Source organism: Dipteris shenzhenensis, chromosome 8 (assembly GCF_047967505.1).
Source record: "Dipteris shenzhenensis isolate YYH24624 ecotype China chromosome 8, Dip_SZ_1.0, whole genome shotgun sequence".
In the NCBI taxonomy this organism is placed as follows: domain Eukaryota; kingdom Viridiplantae; phylum Streptophyta; class Polypodiopsida; order Gleicheniales; family Dipteridaceae; genus Dipteris; species Dipteris shenzhenensis.
The window spans coordinates 9,851,186-9,863,788 of NC_141603.1; the positions used below are offsets into that span (position 1 = coordinate 9,851,186).

Sequence of the window (12,603 nt, forward strand, 5' to 3'; positions counted from 1 at the left end):
GGTTATTAATGGCAAACCTGTCCATATATTGGTGGATAGTGGGAGTACCCATAACCTCATCAATTCCAAGACTATTCAAGCAGTGAGACTGCACCCATAACATTGGATCACGGACTTGAAGTAGAGGTAACCAGTGGTGAGCACTCCATCAATAAACGAATCACACTGATGAGCTTCAAAACAGTTATATCATTCAGAAAATTGGCAAGGGACCTTAAGGGTGTTTGTGCATTCTATGCCATACATTTGGCTAAAACAGAGGACAGAAATGGGTTGATAGTGGAGGATAAAGGTATGCAGGAGTTGCTGCAGCAAGTAACAGATGGTTTTGCTGATCTTCCTCATCACCTACCTGCCAAGAGGGATATTGACCACACAAATATCCTTGGGCCTGGATCAGAACTAGTGAATAAAGCACCCAATAGGCTTTCAAGGGCTGAAAGAGAGGAGATGGCAAGACCAATCAAGGAGCTCTTGGACAGAGAATTCAACACTCACAGCCAATTCCATTTTGCTTCCCCCATCCTCTTGGCCAAGAAGAAAGACAGGTCCTATAGGATGTGGGTCAAGTGTGTAAGAATGGCCACGCCCTCAAAATACCACTCAGTTAAGGGGTGTCCTTGGGCTTCCCTCTTTCTATAGGAGGTTCATCAAACACTTTACTAAAATTGCAGCACCTCTTACTGACCAACTTAAAACCTCTTACTGACCAATTAAAAAAATAGAGGCCTTGTCCTGGACAACAATTGCAGAAAAGGGTCTTCAAGACTTGATGGACGCTTTTGACTTCAGCTCCTATCCTTGTATGTCCAGATTTCTCTCAGCCATTTACTATTGAGGCTGATGCTAATGGTAGAGGCATTGGGGCTACGGTGAAACATGGTGTGATAGCCTATGAGAGTCGTAAGTTAGATGACAAGAAGATAAGCCACCACATATATGACCAAGAGATGCTAGCAATCTTGCATGCTATCAAGAAATGACATCATTACATATATGGGAGTCATTTTAAGGCAAAGACTGACAATAGAACTCCCAGATATTTCCGATTTATCGAGAAGGTGACTTTCCACTGTGCAGAACTATGATTTTTACATTTTGAATACAAGGTGGGGATGCACTCTCTAGAATGCGGGCATGGACTTTATCTTCTATAACTGAAATTTGCAAAGATCGGATCCATGGAATTCAAGAGGAATACCTTGCAGATCCAGTCGTTGCAACTTTATTTCTGGACCTGCAGGACCCCAGTTGCCTTGATGGGCTGATATGGTACCATTATAGAAATTTCTTTGTTGAAAATTCAATGTTTAAGCTGCGGGTGTTGCAGGAGCGTCATTCTTGTCCCTTGACCGGTCATATAGGGCTGTTCAAGACGTATAAGAGAACAAAGAAATGTTTCTATTGAAGGGACTTTGGAAAGATGTGTACAATTAAGTGAAAAGCTGCAAGCGTTGTTAGCAGAACTGAGAACTGAACCTTAGCCCAGTTGGTCTACTCCAACCTCTACCCATTCCAGAGGGGAAATGGACACAAAATTCCATGGATTTTATTACGGGGTTGCCTGTGATTGCTAGAGGCTGAAACAGTATTTATGTTGTGGTTGACAGGCTTACTAATGCTGCTCATTCGTACCCACCAAAACTCCTCCATGATTGCTTCCCAATTTATGGAATATGTATTCAAATTGAATGGACTGCCACAAGAGATTGTAAGTGATCATGATGCCAACTTCATGGGACATTTCTGGCATGAATTGTTCGGGGACAGCCAGGCCTTTTATAGAATTAGGGTGGGCTGTTTTACAATGTGTATCTGGGGAGAGTGCCAGGTGGCATCACCTACCTAGCCTGATTACAACACTAGAGCCAATTAACTAGCCAACTAAACTAACCACTTTGTTACAGCTATAAGGGGACAAGATGGGATAGAGTTGCAAAAGGGAAGAGAGAGAGAGAGAGAGAGAGGGGAAAGGAGAGTTTGAGAGGGAGAAGGAGATTTGGACTTTTAGGCTGAAGGGGGAGCAGGGAACTTGATGTAGATTGGGAGGATAAGATGTCAAATCAATTGCTAGGTACAAGTGACTGGAGTGAGGTTATATAGTTCCCACCACATCCTCCTTTTTTAGCCTTATCTATTGCTAACTGACCCCTAGTGCTAACCCCACTTAACTTAGCTTATTTTTCCCTTATTTTTTCCTCTCAGCAATCCCTTTTTAAAGAATATTGCCCTCAATTTACATGTGGTGTCTGTTCTCATCAGGAGCCTCTAAGGCAGCAAATGGTGCTCATCAATTGTCAAGAGCTGGGGGGTGCTCCTGCTCTGGTTGCCACGATTTTTCATCTTCAAGCAGTTGCTTCCATGCTCATCATAGATGGAAGCCCAGAAAGACTTGCATGTTTTGACCCACATGTGGATTTAGTGGTGAAACATGAAACACGTCGTGGTTTTTTAAAGTTGCTGGTAGCTCAAACTGATATGCCACGTTTTGGGTTCATAATAGCTATGGGTGAGCTTGGTATTGCTGTCACCCTTCAAGGAGGCATATTTGTTCTTGTGGAGTCACAAGAACACAAAATCCCCGTCTTAAACTCCAATACTATACTCATTTGCATACTTCTTTTGCAGCCTTTTTCTCCAATTGCAAAAGAGCATCCATCTTTTCCAGATCATCTTGAGGTTGCTGTTTTTCCACTCCCAAACAGGCTCATCCCTATAACAGTGGGAGTGGCCATTGTACCCGACCTTGCATCCATAGATGCGTCAAACAGGCTCATCCTTATAACCACGTGGGTGGCTATTGACTGGGCTACCCAACTTGGGTCGCCCATAGGATTGGTCATATAGATTTGCTCAACTAGAAGCTTCCCCAGGACGTAAGTCTGCGTGGTAAGGTCTAGGAAGCTCTGGTAATTAAAGTCAAATGTGTGCCTGGCATCAGCCATAAAACCAAGCATTCGGGCGTCATGGTGTCCTGCTGATAGTGGCATGGCAAACTCATTCTCATACTGGTCCTCCTAAACTATTGGCTGCTTGCGTCGTGACAAGGAAAATGGCCATTTTGTTAATTATAGGGATTAGAACATTATAACAATGATGCACCAATCTAATGGTGCGACATGTATTTGTATTTATGATGAACACCGACCGAATTATTATGGCAGTGGATCATTTCAGTAGATAGGGCCCGTCAAGCTGGAGCCACTGCTTCAAACAGCATCAAATTTGGACATGTAACACTATTTTATTAATAAAGATGTGCACCCACGTGTCTAGGTCCTAGGGGTAACAGAAAAGGGAAGGGTCCATTAGAGTGCATTGAATGGTAGATGCATGGGTCATAGGCAAATGATAGGTCTAAATGGGAAGATGGAACTTGAGTGATCTCAAGAGACATTAATGAAGAGGTATCCCCTTCATTGTTAATCTCAGTAGCATTCTTTCTATCACCTTGCATACATCCACCATCTCTCTCCCACCTTGCATATAGGTCAAAACAGAAACAAGTACTCTCACAAGGGTGCTCTTTCCCCATTGGAGGGCCCAATCAGTGTCAAAATTCTGCATGCATTGCACACATTTGCATCCGTTAAGTCTGGTACTTCACACTTATCTTGGAGGGCTGGGCTAATTGCTTGACCAATCTGGCCAACCTGCTAGATGATCTGCTGAAGTGCTTACGGTTAAGCATGATCCATGCTTTGAAACACGTTGGTTGCATCCCATAAATTAAGCCTGCATTTCTGCAAGAGTGTATGAGGTAGGACAGGCATACATACACATGCCATTATCGGGTGATCCTGCAGTGTTAGCTTATCGCTCAAATTGATCTGCCTCCATCCTGCTTGTCACTAATGGGCATATGCCCAAGTCGGGCAAGAGTGCCTAGTGTTTGTGTGAAATGAAGCCCAAATTAATTGTGAGGGAGCTTACGGTGCCCACCAAAGATGTAACCTCAATGGAGAAGAAAAAGGGTGATCCTGTTAGGATGCTTAAGACACCTAAGGGCTGATAAGACACTCGAGGATACCTACACATAACTAAGTACTTAGAATGATTTGTTAGGACATGTAGGTTTGGGTAGCGAGGACAGATAAGCTTAAGCGTAAAGAACCTTAGGTAAATCAGCTGGGCAACAATCAGCAAACAAGAAGGCATGGGTGGTGGTGGAGATGGGTACAAGGAGCATCGTGTGTAGTGCTAATGGCATGCCGATGGCTTTATGACGAGTTTCAAGGCTCGGCGTGGAGCGGCTGGTGACGCCTTGCTTGCTGGTAATGAGCAGAAGGGGGGTGGTCAGCCAATGTTAAAGAATAGAGGGAGAGGGGCTGAGAAGTGGCTGATGTTAAAGAGGCGCCTTGTCCGTTTTTGAATGGTTGCTGTGATGGGAGGTTGCTGAATGGGTTGTTGATGGGCTGAACAAAAGTGGGCTTGTTTGCCGCATTTGTATAACTTGTGTTGCTGCTGGTCGCTGCATGTCTCTGCTTTGGTTTCGTTGCAGCAGAATGGGAGCTTTTTGTTCACGCTTGATTTCCCCTTGCTGAATGTTTGCCTATACGATGCTAGACATGGAGGTCTTAGGCGCAAGTAGGATCTTGGGGACATGAAAGGGAAAGGAAAAGATGAAGGGGAATGAATCTGTACATAAGCCCAATTCGATAGAGTAGTGGAAAGGAAGCTAGAGTTAGGTAAGTGAGATATGGGGGGAGGGAGAGGGAGAGATGAAGGTTGAGGCTGAAGGGGATCAGGGAGCTCAATGTAGATTAGAGGATAAGAAGCAAATTGCCTAGCTAATGAGAGGGGTAGGGCTTATACATCCTCCTTTTTTAGCCCCCTGTTGCTCACTGACAGGTGACCCCTATTACTTGCCCCACTAATTTAGCTTATTTTCCCTTCATTACATACACAGCATTACACCGACCAAATCTTTATGTTCATCAGATAAACATACAGGCTGGCTGCTATGATAAACATGTTGCCATTCAACAACAAAACCTTAGTGATTAGTCACATGGCATGAGTGACTTTGAATCAATGCTCCACCCTGCAGACAAACAATTTCGGATGTGCACCATGGAACATTGGTTTTTCAAAAGGAAGTTGGAAGTTATATCCCTATGAAATCTTCCTTCGAAACCAGAACTTCTTGACTCTTGCCCTTCTCCTTTTGCAGTCCCATAAAAGCTGGGTCATCCTCTCGTTGTCTTGCGATTCTGTCTATTTCTCATGGCTTGGATCTACAATCCAAGCTTAGTCAAGCTAACTTTTCTTAACTCTTCTCCCTGCCCTTTGTTGCGGATTCCTTAAAAGTTGGGTCATACCCTTCCTTCCAATAATTCCTTCGATTGCTTTTCCTCATTTCCTGCAGATATTGCTCAATTTCATTTTACGCATCAACAGGAGATGCAGTTGAGTGTGTAACGTATTAAACCTAATCTATGATTGCGGTTGCTTACCTTGAAAATGACTGATGCAATAGTCTCCCTGTCAAGCAACCTTTCTCCCCCCTTGGTTTTCTAAAGACGGCATACGTCTGCTTTGTAATTTTTATATACCCATCTTATAAGACACTTGGTTATAAACAGGGAACCCACCACTTGAACAAAATTACTTCGCGAAGGTAGCATCCAAGATTCATGCAGCTTCCAGGAACCCACCACGCTTCTTGAACAAAAGTACTTCGCGAAGGTAGCATTCAAGCTTCTGTCTATTTCTCATGGCTTGGATCTACAATCCAAGCTTAGTCAAGCTAACTTTTCTTAACTTTCTCCCTGCCCTTTGTTGCGGATTCCTTAAAAGTTGGGTCATACCCTTCCTTCCAATAATTCCTTCGATTGCTTTTCCTCATTTCCTGCAGATATTGCTCAAATTCATTTTACGCATCAAGAGGAGATGCAGTTGAGTGTGTAACGTATTAAACCTAATCTATGATTGCGGTTGCTTTCCTTGAAAATGACTGACACAATAGTTTCTCTGTCAAGCAACCTTTCTCCCCCCTTGGTTTTCTAAAGATGGCATACATCTGCTTTGTATTTTTTATATACCCATCTTATAAGACACTTGGTTATAAACAGGGAACCCACCACGCTTCTTGAACAAAAGTACTTCGTGAAGGTAGCATCCATGCTTCATGCAGCTTCCAGCAAGCTCTTTAAAGATTACATACCGTGAGATTGAGGTCCTGCGGTGGTTGAATAAGGATTCTGAGAGAAATTCTTATTGTGTATTTAATGCTCAAGACTGTAGCATGAAAAGTTTTGTGTCAGGCAGTTTGAAGCTTGACATTTTTGCTTACAAACTCTATGGACATCACGTGCTGAAAATATCAGGGGCTTATACTTGAGAGTCCAAGAAGATAGAGACTGCGGCCTGCCCACGAGTGTACTATCCAGCTCAACTGTTCTGTGTTTTTCCGTGTGTAACAGTGTCTCCTTTGCCTAATCAATGCTTCCACTGTGCAATTCTTTACCCAGCACCTCCCCCTTGTTACGTCATTGAATGCTGGCACTACATGATGTGTTTAACAATAGCAAAGCTACAAAGAGACACTACTTGAGTACTAAAAATTGGAAGAAACTTATGTGTATGGCCTCCTTACATTAAGGACCTGGGCATATCCGCTAGGGTTCTTGTAATAATTGACTTGTTGTCAGACCCCTGGATAGTATATGGGCAAATTCACCATTTTTGGTAGTTTTTTTGTTGTTTCTCCCATTACACGTCCCTCTCTCCCAAATTTTCTTTGACAAAAATTAAGGGCTTGTGTGCAGGGCTTCTGAAGGAAGCAAGGGATGTTTTCGAAGACATGCTTGCAGATGGAGTCCTTCCAGATGTTGTCGTCTGTACTGCTCTCATATCTGCTTTCAATAGAAATGGGCATCCAAAGAAGGCGTTGGAATTTGCCGAAAATTTGCAGAGCGATCAAGTTATTTTCAATGAAATTACTTACATGGAACTGTTGGCTTCTTGTAGCAAGTAAGTTCCTTTTATATGAACCCGAGATAATGGCAGAGCTTCTGATATGCATGTCAACATATAGCCGATACTCTTTATGTGTTTCTTTTGTGCTCACGAACACTGGAGCAGGATTCTATGAAGATGGATGATTTCTTTTGCTTTTGTTGGGGGTTGGCACGTTCTTAAACAAAGTATTGATGATTGGATCTGGTGATTTGATCTATTTTGTATATAACGAAGTCTGTTGTACATGTTGGAAAGGCAAGGAAAAATTTGAGCTTTGAAGGTAGACGACGAGTGTGTGTAGTGCTTTGCTCGCCAATGCTCTCAAGTTGCTACATCGACTCGACCTGTTCAGAATTTGGCTACACCTTCACCTGACAAACCTATTCCTTTCTCTTTGAAACAACAATGGAAAAGTATAGATCCTCTTGTGCTTCTACTTCTTCTCTTGTCCGTACTGTATGTTCTTCAGAACATCCTTGGGCTTTCACACAATAGGATGATAATTTGATGCAGGATGGCTAGTTTTTTTTCCCCCCCAAAAAGATCACTTCATTAAGTATGATTGAAAACCGCAAGAGCAAGCTCTAATGCGGGAGTACAACATGCCGTGCATGAGAAGAAAATAAACAGCTCAAAAAGTTCTAACAAAAATCAAAGGTGGAGGCTGAAAATGCCACCTCAACTCTGAAGAAACTCAGAGAAGAAGGGAGATCCTCTCCAAACTCTGAAGAAGGTAGCCCTCTTGGCAGTAGCTGCTCTAAAGGATCCCTGCATGCTCAACCGGATGGCCATCAGATTATGTATAGTATCAGTCCATATACTGGCCATAGACTGAAAGGGATGAACCTATGAACCCTCCATTGCCTCCGTACATCTGGCCCTCCATATATGCCATGCTGTAATGCTAGCCAGAATCTCCCATGATGTGTCTACCGAGGCATGAGCAGCTCTGAAAGGAGTGAAAAGAACATCCTGAAGGGAACATGAGTCCACGGAGTGTCGTTGTATAATGAAGGCTGAATTTGAGTCACGTCCCTCGAAAAACATCTGAGGGCCAGTGAGAAAGAAAGAAAGAAAGAAAGAAAGTTTATTAAAGTCTTCGGAAGACCGATGGATCTATGAGACTGTGAAAATCCTGATACAACAAGTTGTGGTAGTGGAGCTACTAAACGAGCATCCATACCAATGCAAAATGCAAAATGCAAAAAATGCAAAAATGCAGAATGGCAGTACTAAGTCCTAAGTACAACATAGTCATGTCGATGGTCGACTATATATCAATCTCAGCATCATCATCAATATCATCATCATCCTCAACAACAGCAAGATATCAGGATGGATGAGGCAGTAGAGGCATGAAGTCGGCAATAGAGTGCTATCGGCCACTCAGAGGTGCAATCGTGGCACATCTCCTGGTTGTAGCTCTGCGTCTAACCAGGGCTACTGTGACCCCTGTCGGTCGGGCTCACTCTAAACAAGGAGGGGATGTCTCCAAGTGTGATCTGTGTGTCGACCCTCTGTCTGAGCTGTTGGGTCACGGGCTCCGGGTCACGGTCATGTCGAGGCCTCATCTTATTGGGGTCCATGTGATCTAGCTGAAAGAACTCCGTGATAGAGCTCTGAGAGGGATCAACCAAGGAAGAAGTCTCCTCCTGTCTCCGTGCTTGGAGTATCCTCTCACGTTGTCTAAGTGCCTCATGAATGAAACCTGCCAAACACCGTTGGTCAAGGTAGGAGAGGAAACGGGCTAAAATCCCATAACTATCCCTGAAGAGGCAGTGGAAACGTCCTCGGATCTCATAGTACACAAGACACCTGAAGATGAAATGCTCCTCTGTCTCAACCTCCTGTATGTCACACAATGTGCATATGCGCTGCTCCCTGGGTAGTCGCTCTGCTCTGCCGCTCTCGATGCGAAGTCTGTGTGAAGAGACTTGGAACTACCCAAGAGAGATCCTTAGCGAGTGGGGTAGGTGAATGTGTGTGTATCCTAGTGGGTCAATGAAACCCTCTGCTGTGATATGTAAGAAGTGATCTCTGTAGCAGCTAAGCTTCACTGGGAGTTCACTCGGTCCCAACCAGGTCCGAAAAGTGTGTAGCTGTAGTAGATCCTCACGGATAAATTGGTTGACCTCATGTGTTAAGAGGGGAGAAAACGGAGCATCCATGCTATATTGGAAGGAAGGTAGTCTATCCATGTGGAGCCCCAGTCGCTCAAACCATCTCTCTGTACGTGCATACCAGCACCTCTGATCTCCTCCTGCTTTAAGTGCCATAGAAGAGGATAGAGCTATCCATGGTAGCGTGCTACACCTTGAGGTATAATCCCCATATTGCCTAACTCGGTACAGATATGTGATGACCTGAAATGCAGCATCTAGCTGTAAAGGGGGTGACCCAAACTCAGCCGGAATGATCTGGTGAGGAATGGATGACTTACCACAAATCATCCGTGATAACATGAGAACTTGTAGCCGCTCCACACGGGCCCACTCTGTATCCGACAAGTCTGGCCCCCAACAAGGGCTGCCGTACATCCCCACTGGGCGAGCCAAGGAGTCAAAAAGCAACCCCTTGGTGCATGGATCCTGAAAGTGCGAGCGGAAGCACTGCCTCTCTAGTCTGGCCAATGAGGCATACCCTCTACTCAAGCGGTGCATGCATTGCAGGTCTCATAGTGAAGCTCGGTCCGGAGAAGATAACCCCAAGATAAGTGTATGATGAAACTATCTCAACAGATGACCCCGTAAATGTGAATTCCTCCTGACGCATGATGGCTCGAGATGTATTGAAGATCATGACCTTGGTTTTACCCAGGTTGACCTTCAAATCATAAGACTCACAAAAGGACTGTAGTGCGTCTAGGTGTCTCTGGAGCCCCTTTGCTGAGGAAGACAAGAGAGCCACGTCATCTACATAGAGCAAAATCTGGATCAGCGTGCCCGCAAGAGAGCAACCTACACCCCCCTGTGTCTGCATCACTGTCTCAAGCTCTTCAATGTAGAGGCCAAACAAGGTAGGCGACAAAGGACACCCTTGTTTGATCCCGGTGGTACTCATGATCTCGTCTATCCACTCGGATCCTGCCCGAACTATGCTAGAAACTCTCTCGTAAAGTGCCATGACAGCCCAAATGATCTCCTAGTCATAACCCAAGTCCTGTAGGCGTCGTATGAGGCGGGCTCTCGGGACCGTGTTAAATGCCTTGCGGAAATCCACAAAGCAACAATAAACCCTCTGCTTCCGTGACCTCACCTCCTCAATGATACATCTGAGCGTGAGAATGTGGTCCATGGTTCCATGATCACGCCGGAATCCGGCCTATCCTGCTGCTCTAAGTCCTCGACACTCTGCAAGTCTGCTAACCTCGGAGTCAAGTACTGATGCATAAATCTTGGACATGACATGTCCAATCATAATGGTCCTGTAGTTCTTCGGGCTCATGGGATCCCCTGCCTTGTGGATGGGTGAGATATCGCCTCAATGGGAGTTGGGCATGTCTACAACCACTTTAAAGCTTGGTGGTCTCTCTTTACTGTGAAGGTCCGTCCATAAAGGAACGGCTTCTAGTGTTTTAATGCTTGGATAATGCCAAGGTATTCTCTGTCGTAGATTGAGTAATTCTTTTCGGCAGGGTTAAGCTTTCTGTTGTAGTATGCCACGGGTCTTTCTTCCATTTGTAAGACTGCCCCGATGGCTACACTGGTGGCATCTGTGATGACCAAGAATGGATCATCCCATGATGTGATCTTCATTACTGGAGCTGTTGTGGCCAACCATTGTAGGTCATGGAAGGCCTATAAAGATGCTCCGGTTACTAATATCTTCTGCTGGCAAGTCTTCACCCCTTTTAATAAGTTGGTTAAGAGGGCTGAGGTGGTGGAGAATCCGGGCATATGTGAACTGTGGGCCTGGCAAAGCCCCTACGAAAGATCGGACCTCCTGGGCCGTCATGGGGATTGCCCAGCTAGTGATAGCTTGAATTTTTTCAAGATCCAAGCGAATGCCATTGGCATTGATGATGTAACCCAAATACTAGATTTCCATCAGGCCGAACTCACTTTTCTTGGCGTTGAGATATAATTGATTATCATGCAAAAGTTGAAGAGCTTTCCGCACACCCCGTATATGTTGCTCCGTCGTGGCTGAGAAGATTAAGATATCATCTAGAAAGCTGAACATGCACAATCCTATAAGCTCAGCGAATACCCTCATCATCATCTTGTTGAATGTTGGTGGTGCATTTTTGAGACCGAACGGCATGACTATGAACTCGTAATAAGCTCGCTCTGTTTTAAAAGAGTTCTTTGGAATGTCAGCGTCAAAGATGTGGACCTAGTGATAACCGCTCTTAAATTCTATCTTGGAAAAATACTCAGCACCGTAAGTGTTCTAAGGTATACTCTATGCAGGGCATGGGAAATTTATTGTTGATGGTGATTTTGTTGAGTCCTATAGTCGACACGTAGTCGTGCCGACTTATCCTTTTTCTGGAAAAATAGAATTGGAGCTGCAAAAGGTGATGAGGATGGCCGGATAAACCCATTGTGTAAAAGATGCGTGAGCTGTTGTTTTAACTCTGCCTCCATAGTCTTAGATAATCTGTAAGGAAACTTACGAGGAGACGTTGAGTTTGAGACTAATTCAATCCGATGGTACTCCGGTCTATGAGGCGGAAGGTGTCGTGGAAGATCATCCCGGAGCATAATATCTTGGAATTGCTGGATTAGATCGGCCATGGCCTGCCCCAAAGGAGGAGCTGGCTGCACTGAATTGAGCTGACAACGGACATACACCAATGTGAATACGGTGCCTTTGCAAACATCACGAGTTGCTTGGATGTGAGAGATTAGTGGGATGCTAGGAATGCTGTTGTCCCCATGGATGATGGCCGGCTCAGGTAGTCCTTCTAAACTGGTGAAGGAATCCTGCCACCAATCGGGCACAGGTGAATATTCTTGGAACCAAGATTCATGTGAGTGCATAGCCCGAGTATGAACCCATCCACCGCAAGCTCATGAGGCACTAAAGTGCACCCCATCTTTTTGGTGAGCTGAGGGGACATAGCGTCTTGTGAACTCCCATGTCAAATAAGACAACAAATCGTTGTCCTTTAGCTGTGTCATAGGCTCTGATGAAGGCTTTAGTTGGTTCGTTGAGCATGCCCTTCTTACCTTCAAAGACCACCGAGGGTACGGCTTTCAAAGCAGGTAGAATTGCGTTTGTAGTTGTGGTAGGCAGAACTGGGAGTGCCAAAGCAGTGGCGATGGTAGAAGTTGGCGCTTTTACAGCTTCCTCGGCCAACCATTTGGGGCAATTCTTCTTTCCATGCCCAACGATGTTGTGACAATGGAAACAACAGTGCTCCGTGTTGTACCGCTTCTGTTCGTCGGGCTGTAAGTATCCTCTCGTAATGCCCTTTTCATCTAGAGTCATCTTTGGCTTAGACTCCTTTTTCTGACAAGTTGATTGTTGGTTGTCCTTCTTTTGAAGGCTATTGTCCTTTGATTGAGGGCCTTTACCTGCTTGGGTTGGTGGATTGCTGTGGGGCTTTGGCTGCTGGTTAGACCTGCTTAGGCTTTCTACTATTTAGCATCATTTCTTGATTCTGAGCTAGGATAAGCGCATGCTCGTAAGTGA

At 44.8% G+C, this 12,603-nt stretch overlaps 1 protein-coding gene across 2 annotated transcripts in view; it reads left to right on the forward strand.

Annotated features, from left to right (window-relative positions):
• Nucleotides 1–12,603, forward strand: part of EMB2654 (Tetratricopeptide repeat (TPR)-like superfamily protein) — a 79,953-nt gene that overhangs the window by 40,365 nt on the left and 26,985 nt on the right. For both annotated transcript variants that reach the window (XM_087378253.1, XM_087378254.1), the window contains exon 6: nucleotides 6,771–6,975. In XM_087378253.1, the coding sequence (XP_087234379.1) occupies nucleotides 6,771–6,975 (205 nt within the window). The remainder of the gene's footprint in view (nucleotides 1–6,770; nucleotides 6,976–12,603) is intronic.